General features: G+C 41.9%; 1 protein-coding gene across 1 annotated transcript in view; it reads left to right on the top strand.

Moving 5' to 3' along the window:
* Window positions 1-11,498: 11,498 nt before the first annotated feature.
* The window catches only part of NME8 (NME/NM23 family member 8), a 104,612-nt gene continuing 91,718 nt past the window's right edge, over window positions 11,499-24,392 (top strand). The window contains exons 1-5 of the mRNA XM_058179689.1: window positions 11,499-11,514; window positions 11,800-11,841; window positions 11,927-11,984; window positions 20,062-20,168; window positions 21,094-21,165. Of these exons, the coding sequence (XP_058035672.1) occupies window positions 11,809-11,841; window positions 11,927-11,984; window positions 20,062-20,168; window positions 21,094-21,165 (270 nt within the window). The 5' untranslated portion in view covers window positions 11,499-11,514; window positions 11,800-11,808. The remainder of the gene's footprint in view (window positions 11,515-11,799; window positions 11,842-11,926; window positions 11,985-20,061; window positions 20,169-21,093; window positions 21,166-24,392) is intronic.

Genomic DNA, 24,392 nt, shown 5'->3' with positions numbered 1-24,392 from the left:
ATTGCATGGCTCAGCTGGGGCGGAGCGGCGGGGCAGGGATTTTTACTACCAGTTCTTTGAACCACCCGCCGCCATCGCTACCGGATCGGGTGATTCGGTCTGAACCAGGAGCATTTCACCCCTGGTCCACATGCTTACTTCTACACTTTACTCTGTCACCTGTTGCCATTTTAATGCAGGCAGCATTATCCTCATTCACCATTACAGCTTCATTTATCTTTACATTTAAATCCTGTAACAGTTGTACATACCACATTACCTCTGAACATAATTCAGACAAAGCAATAAATTCTGCCTCCACAGTAGAAATGGCGACAGTTGTTTGCTTCCTGGACTTCCGACCAATTAAAGTCCCTCCAAACAATACCATAATTCCAAAATTGGACATTCTGGTTTTTACATCATTTGCAAAATCACTATCAACATAGCATTTCAATTTTAATTTTTTTTTTAAAAAATTTACATTTATATCCCGCCCTTCTCCGAAGACTCAGGGCGGCTTACAGTGTGTAAGGCAATAGTCTCATTCTATTTGTATATTTACAAAGTCAACTTATTGCCCCCCCCAACAATCTGGGTCCTCATTTTACCTACCTTATAAAGGATGGAAGGCTGAGTCAACCTTGGGCCTGGTGGGACTTGAATAGAATAGAATATAATTTTTTATTGGCCAAGTGTGATTGGACACACAAGGAATTTGTCTTGGTGCATATGCTCTCAGTGTACATAAAAGAAAAGATACGTTCATCAAGGTACAACATTTACAACACAATTGATGATCAATATATCAATATAAATCATAAGGATTGCCAGCAACAAGTTATAGTCATACAGTCATAAGTGGAAAGAGATTGGCGATGGGAACTATGAAACGATTAATAGTAGTGCAGATTCAGTAAATAGTCTGACAGTGTTGAGGGAATTATTTGTTTAGCAGAGTGATGGCCTTTGGGAAAAAACTGTTCTTGTGTCTAGTTGTTCTGGTGTGCAGTGCTCTATAGCGTCATTTTGAGGGTAGGAGTTGAAACAGTTTATGTCCAGGATGCGAGGGAACCTGCAGTAATTGCAAGCAGCTGCTGTTAATAACAGACTGCATTAGTCTGTTGAGCCACCAGACTCATCCAATTCACTGCTCCTGTTCAATAACTTGGTCCAGTTGCCCCAGCTTAGTGATTTGAGCCTGCAGTAATTGCAGGCTGCTGTGTTTTAATAACAGGCTATCTTACAGCCTGAGCCACCACGGCCCCTAAATGAATTCTTCAGAGACTTGTATCTGAAGACCCAAATTCACATTCAAATACCTGAGAATCCTTTTTACACCCATCCAATGCAATTGTGTTGGTGCAACAGTAAAGCAACTCAAGATGCTTACTGCACAAGCTATGTCTGGTCTGGACCACTGTGACAGATATAACAGGCTCCCTATTGCTGACTGATATATTTCTTGATCACAGGCTTCACTTTTGTCCTCACCCAAACTGTTATGAAAATCTGTGCTCATAGGTGTTGGAGCAGAATTACAATCTTTCATGTTATATCTGTCCAACAACCGTTCAATTTTTCTTTTTTGACTGAGAACATAATCTTTAATCTCACCCCCACCTGTCTTTACAAACACGGAGGAGATTCTAACACAGGAGGAGGCAATTCCCACAGAGCCATGGATTACTAAAAGAACCAAATGACGGAAATGAAGGAAAAGAGGTAAACGATCTGGGATCTTAATCAGGCTAAGAACTCGCATTAAAACTCCTCTGCCTTCAATTTTCCTAACAAATATACGATCACTTGCAAATAAGATGGATGAAATACTCCTCTTAAACAAATACTATTCTGATTTTCGCAATTCAGCAGTCCTATGCTTCTCTGAAACCTGGTTAAATGAATCAATTGAAAATAGCAGCCTGAACATTCCAGGATTTAAAATTGAACGATCAGACAGGATTCCAGAAACATCTGGTAAAAAGAAAGGAGGAGGCTTATGCCTATATATTAATAGAAACTGGTGTCAAAATTTTAATATAATTTACAAATTCTGTGACAACAATTTAGAGACTCTAATTATCAACTGCAAACCTTACTATTCGCCTCGTGAATTTTCCTCATTTTTTCTAATTGCTGTTTATGTCCCACCACAAGCCTGTGTAAACAAGGCATTACGAACTCTAGCTGACCAAATCATGGAGGCTGAAGCCAAACACCCTGATTCACTGGCCATTGTTTTGGGAGATCTAAACAAGGCAAACTTAAGGAAAGAGCTACCAAAATACTTTCAGCATGTCAATTGTCCCACCAGAGGCAAGAATACTCTAGACCATTGCTACACAACACTAAAAGATGCCTATCGGTCTTTACCACGTGCAGCTGTAGGACACTCTGATCATTGCATGATTCACCTTGTACCTGCTTACAGGCAAAGACTTAAAGCCACAAAACCAATAATTAAATCAGTGAAAACCTGGACGGAGGAATCAGAATTAAAGCTACAGGCATGTTTTGACTGCACTGATTGGAATATTTTTAAAGATACCTCTGCAGACCTGGATGAACTCACAGATACTGTAACATCATATGTCAGCTTCTGTGAAGACCTATGTGTACCTACAAGGAACTTGCGAATACACAGTAACAACAAACCTTGGTTTACACCTAAATTTAAGCAGCTACGACATTCCAAAGAGGAAGCCTACAGAAAAGGTGATAAAATGCTGTACAATCAGGCCAGAAATGCACTAACAAGGGAGATCAGAGCAGCAAAAAGAAGCTACTCTGAAAAGCTAAAGAATCAGTTTTCAGCAAATGAACCAGCAAACATGTGGAAAACTCTTAAAAATATCACCAGCTATGGCAAACCCAGGCTGAAGGTAAGGGGCGTGCATAAGCGCAAAAACATGCCTACCGTTCCTGTCCTATTGTTTTTCTTTTCTTCTTTCTATATATATGCTTATACCTGCTTATATTTACTCATATATGTTTATATACTATATAATCTTTTGTATGATTCCTACATATATTGTTGTGACAAAATAAATAAATAAATAAAATAAACAACTGGCAGATGACCTGAATGAGGTTTACTGCAGGTTTGAAAGGAAACTACAGCCACCTATCTTCACAACCCCCATCTCAGACACACCAACAACAGCCAAGCCTCCTACAACTGACCCCATTTCATTGGGTTCACAACCCCTAGTGATCACAGAAAAGGAAGTGCAGGACCTATTTCACAGACAAAAGCCAGGAAAAGCTCCAGGCCCAGACAAGATAACTCCTTCTTGCTTAAAAGTCTGTGCTGACCAATTGGCCCCCATCTTCACCCATATTTTCAATAAATCACTAGAGATGTGTTATGTTCCTTCTTGCTTCAAATGCTCTACCATCATCCCAGTGCCGAAGAAGCCCACCATCAAGGAACTGAATGACTACAGACCAGTTGCTCTAACATCTGTAGTCATGAAAACCTTTGAAAGGCTAGTGCTTTCCTACCTGAAAACCATCACGGATCCGCTGTTAGACCCCTTGCAATTTGCATACCGAGCAAATAGATCAACAGATGATGCTGTTAATATGGCTCTGCACTACATCCTACAACATCTTGAGTCTCCAAAGACCTATGCAAGGGTCCTTTTTGTAGACTTTAGTTCAGCATTCAATACCATCATTCCAGACATTCTTCTAACTAAGCTAAACCAGCTACAGGTACTGGAACAGACTTGTAAGTGGATCACAAGCTTCCTAACAAACAGGAAGCAGCAGGTGAAGCTAAGCAAGATCACATCAAATACCTGTACAATTAGCACAGGCCCCCCCCCCAAGGCTGTGTGCTCTCCCCACTTCTCTTCTCTCTGTATACCAATGACTGCATCTCCAATGATCCATCTGTCAAACTACTGAAGTTCACAGATGACACAACAGTGATTGGTCTCATTCGAGACAATGACGAATCCGCATATAGACAAGAGGTCGAACGACTAGCCTTGTGGTGCAACCAAAACAATCTGGAACTGAACACACTCAAAACCGTAGAAATGGTGGTAGACTTTAGGAGAAACCTTTCCATACTTCCACCTCTCACAATACTTGACAACACAGTATCAACAGTAGAAACCTACAAATTTCTAGCTTCTATCGTATCGCAAGATCTCAAATGGACAGCTAACATCAAAAACATCATTAAAAAAGGACAACAAAGAATGTTCTTTCTGCGCCAACTCAGTAAGCTCAAACTGCCCAAGGAGCTGCTGATTCAGTTCTACAGAGGAATTATTGAGTCTGTCATTTGCACCTCTATAACTGTCTGGTTCGGTTCTGCAACCCAACAAGAAAAACACAGACTTCAGAGGATAATTAGAACTGCAGAAAAAATAATTGCTACCAACCTGCCTTCCATTGAGGACCTGTATACTGCACGAATCAAGAAGAGGGCCATGAAAATATTTGCAGATCCCTCGCATCCTGGACATAAACTGTTTCAACTCCTACCCTCAAAACAACGCTATAGAGCACTGCACACCAGAACAACTAGACACAAGAACAGTTTTTTCCCAAAGGCCATCACTCTGCTAAACAAATAATTCCCTCAACACTGTCAGACTATTTACTGAATCTGCACTACTATTAATCGTTTCATAGTTCCCACCACCAATCTCTTTCCACTTATGACTGTATGACTATAACCTGTTGCTGGCAATCCTTATGATTTATATTGATTGATGTTGATATATTGACCATCAATTGTGTTGTAAATGTTGTACCTTGATGAACGTATCTTTTCTTTTATGTACACTGAGAGCATATGCACCAAGACAAATTCCTTGTGTGTCCAATCACACTTGGCCAATAAAATTCTATTCTATTCTATTCTATTCTATTCTATTCTATTCTATTCTATAGCTACCTTTCTCAGTTTTTTGTATCTTCACACCAAGATAATTTTGTATTTCTCCCAAATTCTTTAATTCAAATTCCTTCTCCAACTTATTAGCAAATTCTTTGACCTGTGATATATCCTTTGAAATGAAACAAAAATCATCCACAAATGCTATTAGTTGACAATCCCCACCTTGTAACTTTCCTGTGCAACCATCACCTTGTAACTTTCCTGTGCAACCATCAGCCTTGCAACTCTTGAACCCAGTATCTAAACATATATTCCAATTCCTGGCTGATTGCTTCAGCCCATAAATGGCTTTGTTCAATTTATGAATCATGTTAGGCTTTTTTTATTTTTATTTTGTCGCAACAGTATACACAAGCATCAACATAAAATAACTACATATTGTATAAGCATATATATGAGCAAAAGTATGCAATAACTATATTAATTTGATATAATGAAAGGAAACAATATAACAGGAACAGTAGGCACTTTTGTGCTCTTATGCATGCCCCTTATAGTCCTCTTAGGAATGGGGTAAGGTCAATAATCAAAATGCGCATGTCCAAGATGGCGCCGCGCTGCTAAACAGCTGTTGCGGCGACGGGCCTATCTTGGACCCGACCGGGTTGGGGGGGGTCTTTCTGACAGCTTTGACCCCTCCGCCCGGGTGGAGGACAGCACGACGAGTCGGAGGATGGGCGGATGGAAGCGAGGCGCCTCCGGGTTCCTTTGGGAGGAGTCCCGGAGCACTTTCCCTCCCTCCGGTGGTGAGATGGCCGGCGGCGGTAGCGGCAGCGGCCTGGCCTTTTCCAGCGACAGTGGCGGCGGCGGCGACCGGTTTTCCGATGGCGGCAGCGGCTGCCGGGCTCGGCTCTGCCTTAGGATGGGCCTTAGAGCCCTTTCCTCTTCGCCCCTTTGTCTGCGGTGTCGGTGGTGGGGGCAGCCTGGCCTCTTCCAACGGCGGCGGCGGCGGCTGAGTTTTCGGCGGCGGCGGCCTGGCCTGGCGTTGCTCCGGGAGGAGCTCTGGGAGGAGCCTTGGAGCTCTCTCTCCCCGGCGGCGGCGACGATGGTGGTGCTGTCGGCGGTGGCGGCGGTGGCGGCGGCCTGGCTGGTCCGGTCTGTGGGGGCCTAGCCTGTCGGTGGGCGGCTGGGTCCGGCGGTGGCATGACCCAGCAGGCCCGGCGGGTGAGTGGCCTACTCCAGCTGGTGGCCTGGCTCAGCGGCCATGAAGAGACCCGATGGTTACCTTCTCTACCACTCTGAGGGTTATCTACGGGCCTAGGGGACGCCCTCCCTATCATCTTGAGGGCGTCTATGGCCGTCTGTGGGGGCTCTTGTGAGTCCTTTGCCCCCCCCAGATATTGGGAGAGGGGCGTCTCGTCGGTGGAGCGGCTGGTCCATTAGGCACGTGTTTCGGCCTTTTTGCCAACTTATAGGACGATCACGGGCCGTGTGGGCGCCTTTTTTACCATCTTAGAGGACGCCTAAGGGCTGACTGCAAGGGGACCTTTTGAAGATCTTTGGCCCCAGTGGGGGAACTGAGGTTGGTCCTGGACAATCCTAGCTTGACTATTGTAGGACTTCATCCTTTCCCCCTTCCCCTCGTCCATAGTCCACCCCTCGGGATAGGAGGGGTTGGTGCTCTGACTTAATCATGGCGGCTTTTCACCCACCGCCAAAGAACTATCTCGTCTGTCTTCCACCCGGATTACTGGTGTGTCAATTTCCATCTTGACAGGTCCAGGATGGGTCTGCTTGCTGGACTCTCATCATGCGGGCATTTACAGCGGCTGACCTTCTTGCCCTGCGAGATTCCCCTCTCTCGCGGGTTTGGCCCTCCACACTATCGAGGGCCCATCTTGAGGACGGGTTTTGGAACCCCGAGAGTTGGCATGCCAAGAATAGGAGACTCAGGGTTTTTAATTAATTGTTTTAATAGATTTTTAAGGGAATTTTAATGGGAATTTTAAGGGAGGGTGGGAGGAGGGATCTGACGGGTGGGGAGAGAACCCGTGGGAGGGATCCAGCCCCTGTGCTTGTTCGGCACTACTCTATCTGGTCTGAAGGCAGGGGAGGGCTCAGTTCCAGGATTAGAGGACTTTCAATCAGTACGGTAAGTGGGAGAGGCAGATATGGCGGAGGGGGCGATTAAGATCTGGGAGCACGTGTTCGATGTCTGAAAGCGATCACGTGCTCCGCCCCCAGTCCCTACCCGTTCCTCGGGCCATGATCCTCAGAGCTTGGATCTTCGGCTGATGTTGTGTAATGCCCGGTCCGTGGCTAATAAAGCTCCCCTGATTTGCGACCTTATTCAGGGGGAGTCCGCGGACCTGATGGGCATTACGGAGACCTGGTTGGGGCCAGAGGGGGGGGTCCCCCTTGTTGAGTTGTGCCCTCCAGGTTTCCGAGCATTTCATCAGCCGAGGGCCCAAGGTAGGGGTGGGGGGGTGGCGGTTGTTATTAAGGAAGATCTAGAGCCGAGGGAGGCCACTGTTCCTCAGATTGCCGGCTGTGAATCCCTCTATGTGCGGTGGGGCCATAGGAATCAGTTGGGCTTGTTGATCGCGTACCTGGCTCCTTGCTGCGTGACCACAGCCCTGCCTGAGCTGTTGGAGGTGCTTGCCACGGTGGCGGTTGAGACCCCCAGACTTGTAGTCATGGGGGATTTCAACCTGCCATCAGTCGGCTTGTCATCGACGGCAGCTCAGGAGTTCCAGGCTTCCATGACGGCCTTGGACCTGATTCGAGTAAATGATGGCCCTACGCACACAGGGGGAGGCACGCTGGACTTGATTTTTATCTCTGGACAGTGGTTAAATGATCTGGAATTAGATGATTTAGTAACAGAACCAATGTCATGGTCCGATCATTTTCTCCTTCGCCTAGACTTCCGAACCGCCACTCACCATCGCAGGGAGACGGAACCTATACATTGGTTCCGTCCCAGGCGCCTGATGGACCCTGAGAGGTTCCTGATGGAGCTTGGGCCATTTCCTGAGGATCTGGCCCACGGCACGACTGAGGAACTAGTCGTGGCCTGGGAACAGGCCGCGGCTGGGGCCTTGGACCGTGTCGCGCCTTTGCGGCCTCTGACCCGGCGCAGATCTCGCCCGGCCCCTTGGTTCTCCGAGGGGCTGAGGGAGATGAAACGCCGGAGAAGACGCCTAGAGAGCACTTGGAGGTCCAGTCGTTCCGAGGCTGATCGGACACTAGTTAGGTCCTATTCTAGGACCTACCTAGTGGCAATGAGGGAGGCGAGGCGTTCCTACGCCTCCACCCTCATTGCGTCGGCAGATAACCGCCCGGCCGCCCTGTTTCGGGTGACCCGCTCCCTCCTTCATCAGGAGGTACGGGATGACCCGTTGCAGGGACGAGCCGAGGAGTTTAGTGGTTATCTATACGATAAAATCGCTCAGCTCCGGGACGGTCTGGACCGAAATTGGGATAATCCAAGCGAGGGAGAGGAGACACGTCTTGTTGAGCCGGTTTGGGATGAGTTTGACCCTGTGGCTCCCGAGGACATGGACAGGTTGTTGGGGAGGCTTCACGCCACGACATGTTTACTGGACCCGTGTCCTTCCTGGCTGGTACTGGCCACTCAGGAGGTGACACGAGGCTGGCTCCAGAGGATTATCAACGCTTCTTTGCTGGAAGGGGTTTTCCCTGCCGCCTTGAAAGAGGCGGTGGTGAGACCCCTCCTCAAGAAGCCCTCCCTGGACCCAGCTATTTTGGGAAATTATCGTCCAGTCTCCAACCTTCGCTTCGTTGCGAAGATTGTAGAGAGTGCTGTGGCGCGACAGCTACCCCAATACCTGGATGAAGCCGTCTATCTAGACCCGTTCCAGTCCGGCTTTCGACCCGGATACAGCACGGAGACAGCTTTGGTCGCATTGGTGGATGATCTCTGGCGGGCCAGGGACAGGGGGTACTCCTCTGCCCTGGTCCTATTAGACCTCTCAGCGGCTTTTGATACCATCGACCATGGTATCTTGCTGCGCCGGTTGGGGGGATTGGGAGTGGGAGGCACCGTGTATCGGTGGTTCTCCTCCTATCTCTCCGACCGGCCGCAGACGGTGTTGACAGGGGGGCAGAGGTCGGCCGCGAGGTGCCTCACTTGTGGGGTCCCACAGGGGTCGATTCTCTCGCCCCTGCTGTTCAACATCTACATGAAGCCGTTGGGTGAGATCATCAGTGGCTTCGGGGTGAGATATCAACAGTACGCTGATGACACCCAGCTGTACTTTTCACCCCGGCCACCCCAATGAAGTTGTTGAAGTGCTGTCCCGGTGTTTGGAAGCCGACGGGTCTGGATGGGGAGAAACAGGCTCAAGCTTAATCCCTCCAAGACGGAGTGGCTGTGGATGCCGGCATCTCGATTCAGTCAACTGCAGCCGCAGTTGACTGTGGAGGCGAGTTATTGGCCCCAAAGGACAGGGTGCGCAACTTGGGTGTCCTCCTGGATGATCGGCTGTCGTTTGAAGATCATTTGACGGCCGTCTCCAGGAGGGCCTTCCACCAGGTTCGCCTGGTTCGGCAGTTGCGCCCCTTCCTTGATCGGGATGCCTTGTGCACAGTCACTCATGCGCTCGTTACCTCTCGCTTGGATTATTGTAATGCTCTCTACATGGGGCTCCCCCTGAAGTGCACTCGGAGGCTTCAGTTAGTCCAGAATGCAGCTGCGCGGGTGATAGAGGGAGCTCCGCGTAGCTCCCATGTAACACCGCTCCTGCGCAGACTGCACTGGCTACCTGTGGCCTTCCGGGTGCACTTTAAGGTGTTGGTTACGTTCTTTAAAGCGCTCCATGGCTTAGGGCCCGGGTACTTACGGGACCGCCTGCTGTTACCACATGCCTCCCACCGACCCGTACGCTCTCACAGAGAGGGACTTCTCAGGGTGCCGTCCACCAAACAATGTCGGCTGGCGGCCCCCAGGGGAAGGGCCTTCTCTGTGGGGGCTCCCACACTCTGGAACGAGCTTTCCCCAGGCTTACGCCAAATACCTGACCTTCGGACTTTCCACCGCGAACTGAAGACACACCTTTTTATTCGCGCGGGGCTGGCTTGAATTGAATTTTAAATGGTAAATTTTTATTAATTTTAAATGGGGTTTTTAGTGTAAGGTAATTTTTTTAATTCTCAGGCTAATTTAATAAGTTTTTTAAATTGCATTTTAATTGTATTTTGTATTGCTTGTTTTATTCTGCCTGTACACCGCCCTGAGTCCTTCGGGAGAAGGGTGGTATAAAAATCAAATAAATAAATAAATAAAAATAAATAGTAGACAGTTTTTGGTTAACGCTTTTGGGATTTTGAGAAGAGACCACAGAGTCAGGTAGTATGTTCCAAGCATTAACAACTCTGTTACAGAAGTCATATTTTCTGCAATCAAGATTGAAGCGGTTAACATTAAGTTTAAATCTATTGTTTGCTCTTATATTATTGCGATTGAAGCTGAAGTAGTCTTTAACAGGAATATTTATTGAGGCCATACAGTCATTGGGAATGGACCCTGGATGAATCTAAGTGCTTACTGAATATTTAGAATTTAAAGGAAATGTTTGTTTTTATTAAATTTAGATAAAGGCTATCTTAGATGGGTGGCACAGAAGTTCATAAATGTATAAATGAATATAAATGAAATATAATTCCATTTATTAATATAAAAAAAGAAAAAGAAGTCTTTTCCAACGTGGTGCTTTCCAGATGGGTTAGGGTGCCAATCCCCCAAATTCTTAGGAAATATAGAATTGTAAGCCAGTAGTGAGCAGGATTATGGGCGAAATGAGCAAGCCAACTCTACTGTTGGTGATACATTTATCTCTCTCATGCGCTTCCCCAGCAACTCACACAGCCCAGCAGGTGCCATAACTCTTAATACAAGTAGTCCTCAATTTATAACCATTTATTTAATGACTGAAGTTACAAGGACAATAAAAAAGTGACTTACAACCAGCACTCATACTTACGACTACTGCAGCATCCCCTTGGTCCCATGATCAACTGGCATTATTTATGACAGTTGTGGTGTCCCAGGGTGATGTGATCCCCATTTGTTACCATCCCAATGGGCATCTGATGTAAATTCAATTGGGGAATCTGAATTCACTTAATGATCATGTGATTCATGTAACTACAGTGATTCGCTTAACAACCATGGCCAAAAAAATATAAAATTGGGCATGACTCACTTAACAATGCCGTGTCTAGCAACAGTAATTCTGGTCCCAATTGTAGTTGCAAGTCAAGAACTACCTGTATTTTGACAACTGTTGTATCTTCTTTCAAGATGCAAATGATTATAATAGCCTTCTTTTCCTTTCTTCAATGTCACAGAAAAGTGAGACATTCAAGATTGATTTTTTCAGCCGTTAGATTTTTCCTGAGTTTTAATTCTTCTCAGTTACTAATTTGCCAGAAGCCCATCATTTCCCATCTTCTGAACCCAGGATATCTGGCTTGAGATCCATTCTGCTATGTATATCCTCTCCTACCTATTCTTTACAGTTGGGATCTATCTAGATGTTCTTTGGTGACCATAGCAACAGCAGTAAAAACCTGCCCACTCTTGCTCATGTTACCTCCTGCCAACAGTTTTTCCTTCTGGAAGGAGCTATCTTGGAGTAATTAATAAGGAGGTATAATGGAAGAAAGATAGTTGTAATGTGATTTGTGTCATGATACATAGCTGTGAAGTACATGAATGTGAGAATTTCTGTTGATATGGCAGAGATAATAATGTATTTGTATGAATAAGTGTTCCTGCTCCTTCACTTATCTTCATGTTATCATTGTAAGATCTTTGTCAATCTGGTATGGACTCATAGCATAAGCAAACAGTGATTTAGACAAAACCCAGCATTAAAGCAGAGTAATAGTATATTTCCCAATAATTTCTATTTGCTTTATTTCTACCATAACAGAGAATAACAATGGCAAGTAAGAAGAAAGAAATTCAGCTACAGGTATTCTGGGAGTTTAATTACTCAACTGTTCTTTAGATAATCAAGCAAACTGAGGAAATAATGTTTCTTTATGTTTTTACTATAGGCAATAATACTCAATCAAACACAATGGGATGAGATGCTGCTAAATAAAGGCCTAACAGGTAATTTTTCTCTGTGTCTATACTTTTTATATATTGTTTACATGTACTTTGGCACATGTGTGTTTCATTTTGTGTACCAAGTGCAAGCCATTTGCAAGTATATACTTGTTATAAACTTGGAATGTAACCTCCTACCACTCCACCTTTGAAATTTGCTAAAGCCATCCCTGCAGTTCCAGCTGTTTCAGTGCCAAAGAGAAATTTCTGCGCAACAAAAAGGGAACTTTGCTAAACTTAATTATCAACTGAGCTAGAACAAGAAAAGAAAGCCATAAGAGTCCCCCCCCCCCATTATTATTACAAACTCCTGGAGTTGATTATTTTAATTTTAAACAGATTAGATACAAATATATATTTAAGAAAGCTCACATGTACTTTGTATGTTAAATATCTACTGTGCCTATAGAAGAAAAAAGATAACATAGAAAGCACAAAATTAAGCAAAATAAAATTCCTGAACTCACAAGGGACATGTAATTTTAATATATTTAAGTACTTTTTAAACAAGTATTTAAATCTAAATTTCCTGTCAACAAATGGCCTTTCTATGCTCCTAATTAGCTCTCTCTGCAGCTTTGTCCATTTTCAATTTTTCATCCCTTTAATACTGAGTGACTTTTCCTTTTAGAATTAAATTCAGAAACCAATATGATATTAGAGAAATCAATTGTTGGATATTTCATCATTTCTTTTCATTAGGGAGCTATTTTGACAACTAGGGGAAATGATGAGAGAAAAATGAGGGAAAGGGTCTTCACACACCCCTGTTTGATTTTGCCTGGCCTGTTGATAGTTAAATGCATCTCTATACTTAACAAATGAAGAAAAAATCTTGTTCCACTCTCTTTTACGTTTCCCTCTTTTCAATCCTAGATTAGATAGAAGTTATTTCTTAATCTAATTTTAATTCAGATAGAATGAATTCTTCCAGCATTTATTGATAAGAGGGCTAAATCTGTGCTCTGCATCTAGGACAACTACATTATGAGCATTTGATTTGTTTTACAGTCTTGGTATTCTCTCCACATTCTGCATATGCTCAGAAATCCAGCTTCTAAAACTTCTGCTGATTTCAAATCACCAAACCCACCCCTGCAGTCCCAGCCCTTTCAGTGCCAAAGAGAAATTTCTGCCTGACACAAAGGGGAACTTTGCTAAATGTAATAATTTTTTTTAAAAACTTTTTATTAAGTTATAGAGTATTATAAAATACAAAATACAAAAGTAAATAGAAGAGCAGTGAGGGGGGGAGGGGGAAGAGATGTGAGGAAAAATAGGGGGGAGAGAAAGAAGCATTGACTCCCGATTCTATTACAGTAAAATAAGGCATTAACATCAAATGACAGCTTTTTGTTTTCCATAATAGTATGAACAAGTCATTTCTATAAAGAACTATCAATCTAATCGTAAAACCCAAAGTCAGAGTTTCATTCTTTTCCACATTAAGTATGTAGTTCACAAGCGGTTTCCATGTGTAAACAAAAGTACTTATGTTCTTTTCTTTAATCAAAGTGGTCAGTTTTGCCATTTCAGCCAATTCCATCAACTTCTGCAACCATTCGTTCATGGTAGGAATCAAAATGTCCTTCCATTTTTGCACATACAATAGTCTTGCTGCTATCAACACATATAGTAACTAAGTTCCAATTTTTTCTCCTGGTTCTTTTTCTATAAGACCCAAAAGGAAAAGTTCTGGTTTCATTTTTATCTCATTTATTTTATTTCTCATTTATTTTCAGAATTTTCTGTATTAAAATATGAATCATACTCCAAAGATTTTTTTTTGCTTTATCACCATAGATTATAAACAGTCCCTTCTTCATTTTTACACTTCCAAAATAGGGTTTTCATGGCAAAGATACTGGAATGTCTTGTCATTTTCTTCTCCAGTGGATCACTTTTTGTCAGAGCTTTCTGTATGACCTGTCTATCTTGGATGGCCCTGCACAGCATAGCTCATAGCGTCATTGCACTGTGCAAGCCCCTTCATCATGACAAGGCAGTGATCAATGAAAAGGATTCTTGGTTTTTTCCCTTGCCATATGAACTTAAAAGATATTCTTCGTTGTTTAAGTGGGTCATTTATGAGTATTGATAATATCTGAAATTTTTTAAAAAAGCACCTTTGGTAAAATATTATTCTTGATTACAGAGATTATTCCCAGTAGTGATAAATACAATTTATCCCATCTTTGTAAATCCTGTTTAATATCCCTCCAAAGAAAAACATAGTTATTTTCAGTTTTATGTTTGTATTTGTCAACCTAAGTCCTAAATATTTCACCTTTTTTTCAATCCAAAAACCCAACTTTTTATTCAATATATCACTATCCTGAGAAGACATATTCTTCTGTTTATTTATTTTGAAACCTGACAAAGCCTCAAACTCATTCAATTTCCTCATCAAATGTTCTATATTATTTTTTGGATACTGTAAAAATATATCCAAATCATCAGCAAAGGCTTTCAATTTAGAAACTTCTTTCTTAATATTTTTACCCTTTATTTTGTAATCTTGTCTGATATCTTTATTCAAGACTTCCAAAACAACAGAGGGGACAAGGTGAATCCTTGTCCTATACCCTTTAAAATTTTACATGAATTAGTTAAATCACAATTTATGACAATTTTTGCATTCTGGACATGTAGATCATTTTAATTCCTTGAATAAAATTCACTCCAAAGTCCATTTCTTCCAGCACCTTAAACATAAAACCCCAATTCAGGTTGCCAAAGGCCTTCTCTGCATCCCAAAAAATTAAGGCAGCCTGTTTTTCATTATGATATTGTAAATATCCAATAATATTCAAGACAGTCCTCACATTATCTCTTAGCTGTCATATTGGCAGAAAGCCTGCTTGGTCTTCGTGTAAAATCTTCTTTAGTCTTTCTGCCAGAATAGTAGCAAAGAGTTTATAGTCTTTATTTAATGATGAAATTGATCTATAACTCTTTTTATTTGTAACATCTTGACCCTCTTTTGGGAGCAACACAATACTGGCTTCTTTCCACGTCTGGGGTATGTTCCCTCCCCTGTAGTCTTTCATTCATTGTGTCTTTTAGTGGTTGAAGAAGTTCATCTTCGAAACACTTATAGTATTGGCTTGTAAGACCCACTGGGCCTAAGGCTTTGTCTGGCCTCATTTTTTAAATAGCTTCGGATATCTCAAAAACTGTAATCAGATCACATCAGCTAAATTTATTGTATTTTTTGGAATATAAGACACTCCAGAGTATAAGATGTACCTTGCTTTTAGGGAGGAAAACAAGGAGAAAAAAATCTGCCTCTGTCTCCCAGCAATTTACCTCCTTGCAGTAAACAGCAAACATCCTGGTCAGCTTCAGCACAGCCTGATTTAGCACAAGCAGTTGATTGGTGGTTGGATCAGCCTCCTGGAATACCGCCTATTGCTGTTGCAGCTGCCTGCCCCCGCCACCTGGAATGGGCCAAAAACAGGATGCATGGAGGCCAAAAATGGGGATGAAGAGGCGGCAATAGGCAGCAGCAGCGATGGGCAGCAACTAGTAGTGGCGATCCCTGCAGCCTGGAACAGCTGATAGGCGGTATTCCGGGAGGTCGATCCAACTGCCAATCAGCTGCTTGTGCTAAATCAGGCTGTGCTGAAGCTGACCAGGCTGTTGGCTGTTTGCTGTTTGCTGTAAGGAAGTAAAATGCTGTGAGGCAGAGGCTGAAGGGTAGGGGCTGGTGGATGGGCGGGGCCAGGGATGAAATCTATTTACCTTCCCTACCAGTTCAGAAGTGTGCACTCTGTGAGTGTATGATGTGCAATTTTAGATCCTCTGCACATGCGCAGAGGGTCAAAACAGGTTACTTCCTGATTAAAACCAGGAAGTAACAACATCCGGGTGGGTGGGTGGAGCTTCGCGCTGCTGCCGCAACTGGTTTGTCAAACCACGTGCCGCCATTGCTACCAGTTCACCCGAACTGGTGCAAATCAGAATCATTTCACCCCGGGCAAGGCTTCAGCAACATTCGCTGATTAAGACTCACAGACATTTCCACCCACTTTTTTTGGGTGGGGGGAAGTGCATCTTATACACCAAAAAATATGGTAATTATTAACAGAACTAGAACAAGAAGAGAGAACAATATAAGGTCCCCATCACCACCACCATTATTGCAATAATGGGAGTTGGTTATTTTAATCTTAAACAGATTAGATGCACACACACACACACACACACACACACACACACACACACACACACACAGAAAAGATAATCAAGCAATTCTGGAAAAGATAATCAAGCAACAAATCACCAAACACCTAGAAGCAAACAAAGTAATAACCAAAAGCCAGCATGGGTTTGTCAAAAACAGATCATGCCAGACTAATCTGATTGTATTCTTTGACAAAATGACAAAATTAGTGGACCAGAGGAATGCTGTAGATATAATTTACTTGGACTTCAGTAAAGTATTTAATAAAGTAGACCATAACCTACTACTAGATAAAGTAAAAAAATGTGGGTTAGATAGCATCACCACCAGATGGATTCGTAACTGGCTGACTAACTGCACTCAACGTAGTGGAACTACATCTATATGGAGGGAAGTATGCAGTGGAGTACCCCAAGGCTCTGTTTTAGGCCTAGTACTCTTCAATGTCTTCATCAATGACTTGGATGAGGGGATAAATGGGGAACTCATCAAATTTGCAGATGACACCAAGCTGGCAGGAATAGCTAATACTCCAGAAGATAGGCTCAAGATACAGAAGGATCTTGAAAGACTAGAACATTGGGCGCTATCTAACAAAATGAAATTCAACAGTGAAAAAAGTAAGATTCTACATTTAGGCAAAAAAAAAACAAGATGCACAGGTACTGTATATGTGGTACCTTGTTCAATAGTAGTAACTGTGAGAGGGATCTTGGAGTCCTAGTGGACAACCATTTAGATATGAGCTAGTGGTGTGCAGCAGCTGCCAAAAAAGCCAACACAGTTCTGGGCTGCATAAACAGAGGGATGGAATCAAGATCACATGATATACTACTTTATAATGCCTTGGTAAGGTCTCATTTGGAATACTGCATTCAGTTTTGGTCGCCACGATGTAAAAAAGATGTGGAGACTCTGGGTATGTCTAGTTTAATGAAAAGAAGCACTGGGAAGACATGACAGCAGTGTTCCAATATCTCAGGGGTTGCCACAAAGAAGAAGGAGTCAAACTATTCTCCAAAGCACCTGAAGGCAGGACAAGAAGCAATGGGTGGAAACTAGTCAAGGAGAGAAGCAACTTAGAACTAAGGAGAAATTTCCTGACAGTTAGAACAATTAATGAGTGGAACAACTTGCCTACAGAAGTTGTGAATGCTCCAACATTGGAAATTTTTAAGAAGGTGTTGGATAATCATTTATCTGCAATGGTGTAGGGTCTCCTGCCTGGGCAGGGGGTTGGACTAGAAGGCCTCCAAGGTCCCTTCCAACTCGGTTATTAATATATATATAATCTAATTTGAGAATTACACCTCTTATGCAGCAGCCAGTGCCTAATCTAGTTTAGACCTGATGGTGTTGGTTAATTGCATAAGACAAAATGCCAAGATCCTAATGAGCACTTGATGGAATTCTATGAGATTATATGATAGTGCTTATCAATCTCGGCAAATTTAAGATATGTGGACTTCAATCGCAGAATTCCCCAACCAACGTGCTGGCTGGGAATTCCAAGAATTAAAAATCTACAAATCTTAAAGTTGCCAAAGTTGAAAAATACTATTCTAGAGCAACCTTAAGATGTATCAGATCTGTTAATCTTTTTTCATTTCTTGGAGAAAATAATCAAGTGCTATGATTGTGGGAGATTCTGGGAGTTGAAGACTACACATCATAAAGTTGATCAGGACTTCTGGGGATATAGTTTTTCTTTCTTTTTCCTTTTTTTTTAAATTTCCAGGTTCTGCAGACTAAAAAAGTTTTAAAAACTGAGCTCTAGATATGTTGGATTATTTAGTCCAACATATCCTGACATATAATAATAATAACTTTTTTATCATTGTATGTATATACACAGTATACCCATACAACGAAATTTACTTAACATCCAAAGACCAAGTTCAACACACATAACAATCCCCAAACACACCCCTACCCACCACAAATTCCCCATGCCTAAACCACCCAAACATCCACACAACAGACAGATAGATAGATAGATAGATAGATAGATAGATATTTGTTTTCTGAGGTTTTCGCGGGTGTTTGTATGTAGGTCTTTGGTTATTCGGGTTTTCTCCCGCGTAAAATTGGAAGTGTCTTGGCGACGTTTCGACAAAGTCTCATTCGTCATCTTCAGGCTTCAGCTTCGTGCTTCTGGGAGCAATGTGTGATTGCAGCTGTTTCTTCCTTTTTAAGGAAGAAATGTCACCGCCACACATCCACCCAGAAAGCAGACCCAAACCCACACTGATCAGGAAGCACGACCAAGGACCAGAAGCCAGACCGCAGCTGCAACATTAGCCATTTCAAACCCCTCCAATCCATACATGCAGCAGACTGACACCCACTACGAAGATGTAGCACGACCACGAACACGAAGCCAAACAGCAGCAGTGCAGCTCACCAGCTCAAATCCCCCTGCAACTCAGACTAATTTGAGCACAACCAAGCCCCCACCCAAACAGGACACACCCCCATCCAATCAGAGCACAAAAAACCCCCATCCAATCAGAGCACAGCCAAGCTCCCACCCAATCAGTTCAAACCCCCACTAGCAGTTAAAAAGGAAGAACCAGCTGCAATCACACATTGCTCCCAAAAGCACGAAGCTGAAGCCTGAAGATGACGAATGAGACTTCGTCGAAACGTCGCCAAGACACTTCCAATTTTATGCGGGAGAAAACCCGAATAACCAAAGACCTACCTACATATATATTTATTTATATATATATATATATATAAATAAATAAATATATAAATATATATAAATAAAAATAAAAATAAAAATAATTCTGGACATAGTAAAGCAGGAAAAGTTTTTTAATCTCCACTAAAATATGCATTGCTTTATGTTAAGGAGGAAATGTGCAATAAACAATTGCATTCATTAGAAGATCGTTATTAAGCCTAAAGTACTTGCTGATCCTTCGAATAGACTTGAAGAATTGCAAATTCATCCTTTCTGTCCATTATTGATGTATGATTTTTGTTTTCTGGAAATCTTAATCTATTATTTTAATTTGAGATCATATCCACATTTTATGCATGGATGAGAGTTCCAGCAAAGGAATTATTAATTCCTTTTACCAAGTACGCTTGGTTCGCCAGTTGCGTCCCTTCCTTGACCGGGATGCCTTATGCACGGTCACTCACGCTCTGGTCACTTCTCGTTTGGATTATTGCAATGCTCTCTACATGGGGCTGCCCTTGAAGTGCACCCGGAGGCTGCAGCTAGTCCAGAATGCAGCTGCGCGAGTAGTAATGGGAGCCACTCGTTGCTCCCACGTAACACCACTGCTACGCAGTCTGCACTGGCTTCCTGTGGTCTTTTGGGTGCGCTTTAAGATTCCGGTTACCACCTTTAAAGCGCTGCATGGCTTAGGACCTGGGTACTTACGGGACCGCCTGCTGTTACCTTATGCCTCCCACCGACCCGTACGCTCACTCACAGAGGGTCTTCTCAGGGTGCCGTCCGCCAAACAATGTCAGCTGGCAGCCCCCAGGGGCAGGGCCTTCTCTGTTGGAGCTCCTACACTCTGGAACGAACTTCCCCCTGGCCTACGTCAAGTGCCCGATCTTCGGACCTTTCACCATGAGCTAAAAACACACTTATTTATTCAAGCGGGACTGGCTTAACAGTTTTATTAATTTTAATTGAGGTTTTATTATTTTAGGGTTTTAAATTTTAAATTTTTAATGTCGGCCACTTTATAATTATGCTTTGTTTTAAATTTTTTGTTTTAATTGTATATATATTGGGTTTTTTATCTTTTGGCTGTACACCGCCCTGAGTCCTTCGGGAGAAGGGCGGTATAAAAATCTAATAAAATAAATAAATAAATAAATATTTTTTTAAAAAATAGGGATTTATGTTGTGTCTCTATGTTTTATCAGTGGTAGACGTTTATCAGGCATGGTGTGGACCTTGCAAAGCTGTAGTAAACTTGTTCAGGAGGCTAAAAAATGAATATGGTGAAGATAATCTTCTACATTTTGCTGTGGTAAGAATCTGAATAACCAACTAGCTTTTTCTAAACTATCACCCTCCCTATAAACTAGATTTCACTTCCCATACCTCCAAGCAAGTGCATCCAAGAGTCAACATATCAAAGATGACTAGCTTATGGGAAACTGTTAAGTACTTTCTTATGCTAAATACTTTGGAGAAGCACAATTGGTGATATTAATATCTCATTTGACCAAGTTACTCTCATTTTGACATTTTGTTACTTTACATTTTAGACAAACAAGAAATGGGCTAAAATGGGCTAAAACATGGCTTCTTATTGAGATATAGATTTTGAAACTTGAGAAAGTTGAAAGTAAGCTGTTGTAGAGAAGATGGTGAATGGTTTTAAAGAAATAAATACTAGAGTTAGCCTAGACTTACAATGATTTCAATGGATGTGTCACAATCATACATATATTATCCAATCTAAAGTGATTTAAAGCATTTAGAACTATATGGAATTCTGATGTAATTAATTAATTTGTTTTACTATGATTAGGATAGCAAATTAAATAGTAGAACAGTAGCTTGCTTATCCTTGGGTAGATCATTCACAACCGTTTCTTTAGCTTTTTTTTTTAGTGGCAATTACTTTTAATTACTTTTAATTACTTTTAATTTTAATTAATTTTCATTGGGAACGGCAATAGAAACAAGAAAAAGAAGCAGCAGACTAAACCAAAACCCAATAAATAGGACTAACAAATATTGACTGCAAAAAAACAACAACAGGGTGATCGATAGGTCATAGAATGAGTTTATATCTCTTTGCTTCCATCTACTGGTCTAGATATTGCAGCCCAAGTTCTAGTAAAGCTATAATAAACCACAATTGTAAATTATATGATAATTGTTACTGTACAACACAATTTAGAAGAAAAAATATAGCAGATATATTTGTGTATTATTCATTTAAGGCAGAGGCTGATAGTGTGGTGAACCTGCTCCCATTTAAAGATAAATGTGAACCTGCTTTTGTCTTCTGTCTGGTAAGTGCACCATAATGGGGATTGGAAATGAGCTTTGCATAGGGTTAAAAGTGTGTTATAACACATTTTCTTGAGTCATGGTGAAATATATAAAAGGAGTACAATAATTCAGAATGACTGGAATCTTCTATATCATATATTTCTAAAACTGTATATGAAAATATTTGTGCACGCAAATCCCTTTCTATTGTTATGCCCTGGTGTTTCACAATACTGATAAACCATGTCATCCTAGTCTTTATTCCACTGCCCTTGGCACAATAATCCCCATAAGAAAAAGGTTTCAGAGAAAAAAAATCCTGTAATAATCAACAAATAATGATTCCAGGTATAATTCAAGGTGCTAGAGGTAATTTTTAAAGCCCTTCACGTCTTGGGATGAGGTTATTTGAAGGACCATCTCTTCTCAGTTACAGGCACTGATCCACCAAAGCAGGGAGTCAGAGAATGTTGTGGGTCGCCTCTCCTAAGGAGATACTGTACATCTAGCAGGACCCAGAAGAATGGCCTTCTCTTGTGATGGTTCTTTCCCTTTGGAACATCAACACCACAGAGATCAGACTGCCCCCACTTTGATACTCTTTCGCCAAGTCTTGAAGACCTGGTTTTGCCAATGGGCCTAGGAACCCCGAGTGGTATGGAGCCCATCAAGAGCTTGTTTGATTAATTATTGCCACTGGGGGACAGGGTGAAGGGTTATTGCTTTTACTGTCTATATATTGGGCTTTTACTTTTTTAAGCCACATCGAGTCACTGAGAATAAGTGGACAGCCATATAAATTTTCTAAATAAATAAGTAAACCTTATTTACTTAACCAAACAGATAAGTGAACATTTATATGCAACGATCTAGAGTTGCACAATTTAAGTGATTTAAGTGAACGTATCTTTTCTTTTATGTACACTGAGAGCATATGCACCAAGACAAATTCCTTGTGTGTCCAATCACACTTGGCCAATAAAATTCTATTCTATTCTATTCTATTCTATTTCTCCACTTTTATTACTTAACTGAAACAGTTTTTTTAAAAACTCCAAGCCAAAACTTTCATGAAAACAAAACCACCAGCCCAGAGCTGCAGAAATTCTACTGCAGAATAAGGTGGTGGTGGTTTTTATCTGAGAAGGCAGCACTGGGATAGAGATTTTGCCAAGTGTTGGTGGTACATTGTTATGAATAATCTATAAATTTTCTATTGCATTTCCACAGTCCCTTGCCATTGGCCATGCTGGCTTAAACTGCTGCAAAACCAGACTGATTACACCATGGTGAAGATTATCCAACCTAGGGGATAGTAACAGTCTGCCAAACTTCCCCAATTGCTCACAGTGTCTCCTTTAGCTCCACTAGCAAGTAATCAGCCTTGGAGGGAAAAAAACCAACTAAAGGAACACTTAACTTTGGTTTCACAACTTAATTTTAAGTACAGCAGAAATGGGTAGGGCGGGGGACTTAATTTTCCCTTCCCTGTGAATATGATTCTCTTCCCTCCATATAGAATGCCCCACTTTTTCCTTTTCCAAAACTAATTGCAGGATAGGGATACTTATTTGAAAGAGATATTTACAAGTAGAGAGGAAAAAAATTAACGCTTCATTCAGCAGCTGGATCTCTCTCAAACTGGTATCGGTCCTCATATATACATGTCTCCTACAATCAGAAGCCTTGCATTGACTTTAATGGGTTTTTCTGAAGTTTAATTACAGAATTAAGTTAACTGAGAGCTGAATTGACTATGTCTTATGTGCAAGAATATCATATCATAATATGCATAATTCTGGACAACTACTAGATAACAACAATGGATCAGAATTTCTATATCTCTTCAATGACATCCAGTGGTTTTCCAGAGTGTTACATCCTTTACATAATTATGTCAGCTATTCAGGTTAGATCAAGTCAGGAAACAGACTCTTGGTATATGGAGTCCTCAAAATTATGATCATCACAACACTCACACATCCCATGATTGCAATTTGGGCACTTAGAAACACATTTATGACTGTTACAATTATTTGCAATTATATGACAAAAAAAAACAGTCAAGGAAACTAGATTGATTCATGAACAGCTCTACAAAAATGGTCATAAAATTAGATCTGGTCAAATGACTTCTTGCTTAACAACTACATTTCTTAAGCAACAAAAATTCCACTTCCAATGGTGCCACTAAGTCCAGAACTATCTGTACGCTGAAATAATTGAATTTTACTTTATTGAGGCTATAGTAATAGAATCTTTCAAGGCTGTGTTTACTTTCCATACTTGTTATATTCCAATGAATTAAAGAAGAGCTTGAATCTCTAATACATGGGTTTTCAAACTACGGCCTGCGGGCCACATGCAGTCCACCAAAGCTATTAATCTGGCCACAAAACTGCCCTGCCCACATCACCGTGCCCACCTTTCAGCCAAACACAGAACTTACCTTCATGAGCCCCACAGCTGGAACTGAAAGGTAAAGCCAACAATTTTGGCCTGCAGAATGCTGCTGGAGGACTGGGGAGGTGAAAAAATTAGGTGGACAGATGCCCCAGAAGGCAAAAAAAAAAAAAAAAGTGGATAAAAACAGCCTATTTTTGGCCAAAAAGGGACCATTTTTGTCTGTTTTCAGCCTGCAGAATGCTGCTGGAGGATTGGGGAGGTGAAAAATGGAGTGCACACATGCTCTAGGAGGCAAAAAAATGGGCAAAAACAGCCCACTTTGGGGCAAAAAAGGGCCTTTTTTGCCTGTTTTTGACCTGCAGAGTGCTGCTGGAGGTGGGGAAGGTGAAAAATGGGGTGCACAGTTGCCCCAGGAGGCAAAAAAAATGGGTGAAAAACTGCCTGTTTTTCAGCTCTCCTGCCTCCCAAAAATAGAGATACACAGAGAGAGAGAGAGAGACAGAAAGTGAGTGAGAGAGAGAGACAAGAGACACAAATACACAGAGAGAGACTTGATTGTAAGCTCTTTGGAGCTGAGAAGAATTGCTGCAAAACTTTTTTTAGTTTAGAGTTTTCTAAAGTGAACCACTAGACTCCTAAACAACTGAAAAAATGATCTAGTAAAAAGAAAAGTCAACCAAAAGAGCAACATGCAAACAAAAGCAAATAAAACACCCCCAGGAGCAAAACAAAATAAACTTTAATTTGTGTGCATTATTTAATGGACTTTTAAATTGGTCACATACACCCAGTCACATAATCACCTAGCCACACCCACCCAGCCAGTCCAGTCCCCCCAACA

The sequence above is a fragment of the Ahaetulla prasina genome, chromosome 4, assembly GCF_028640845.1.
Source record: "Ahaetulla prasina isolate Xishuangbanna chromosome 4, ASM2864084v1, whole genome shotgun sequence".
Taxonomy (NCBI): Eukaryota; Metazoa; Chordata; class Lepidosauria; order Squamata; family Colubridae; genus Ahaetulla; species Ahaetulla prasina.
Note: the sequence above shows the minus strand (reverse complement) of the source record. Positions and strands in the feature narration are given on the sequence as shown.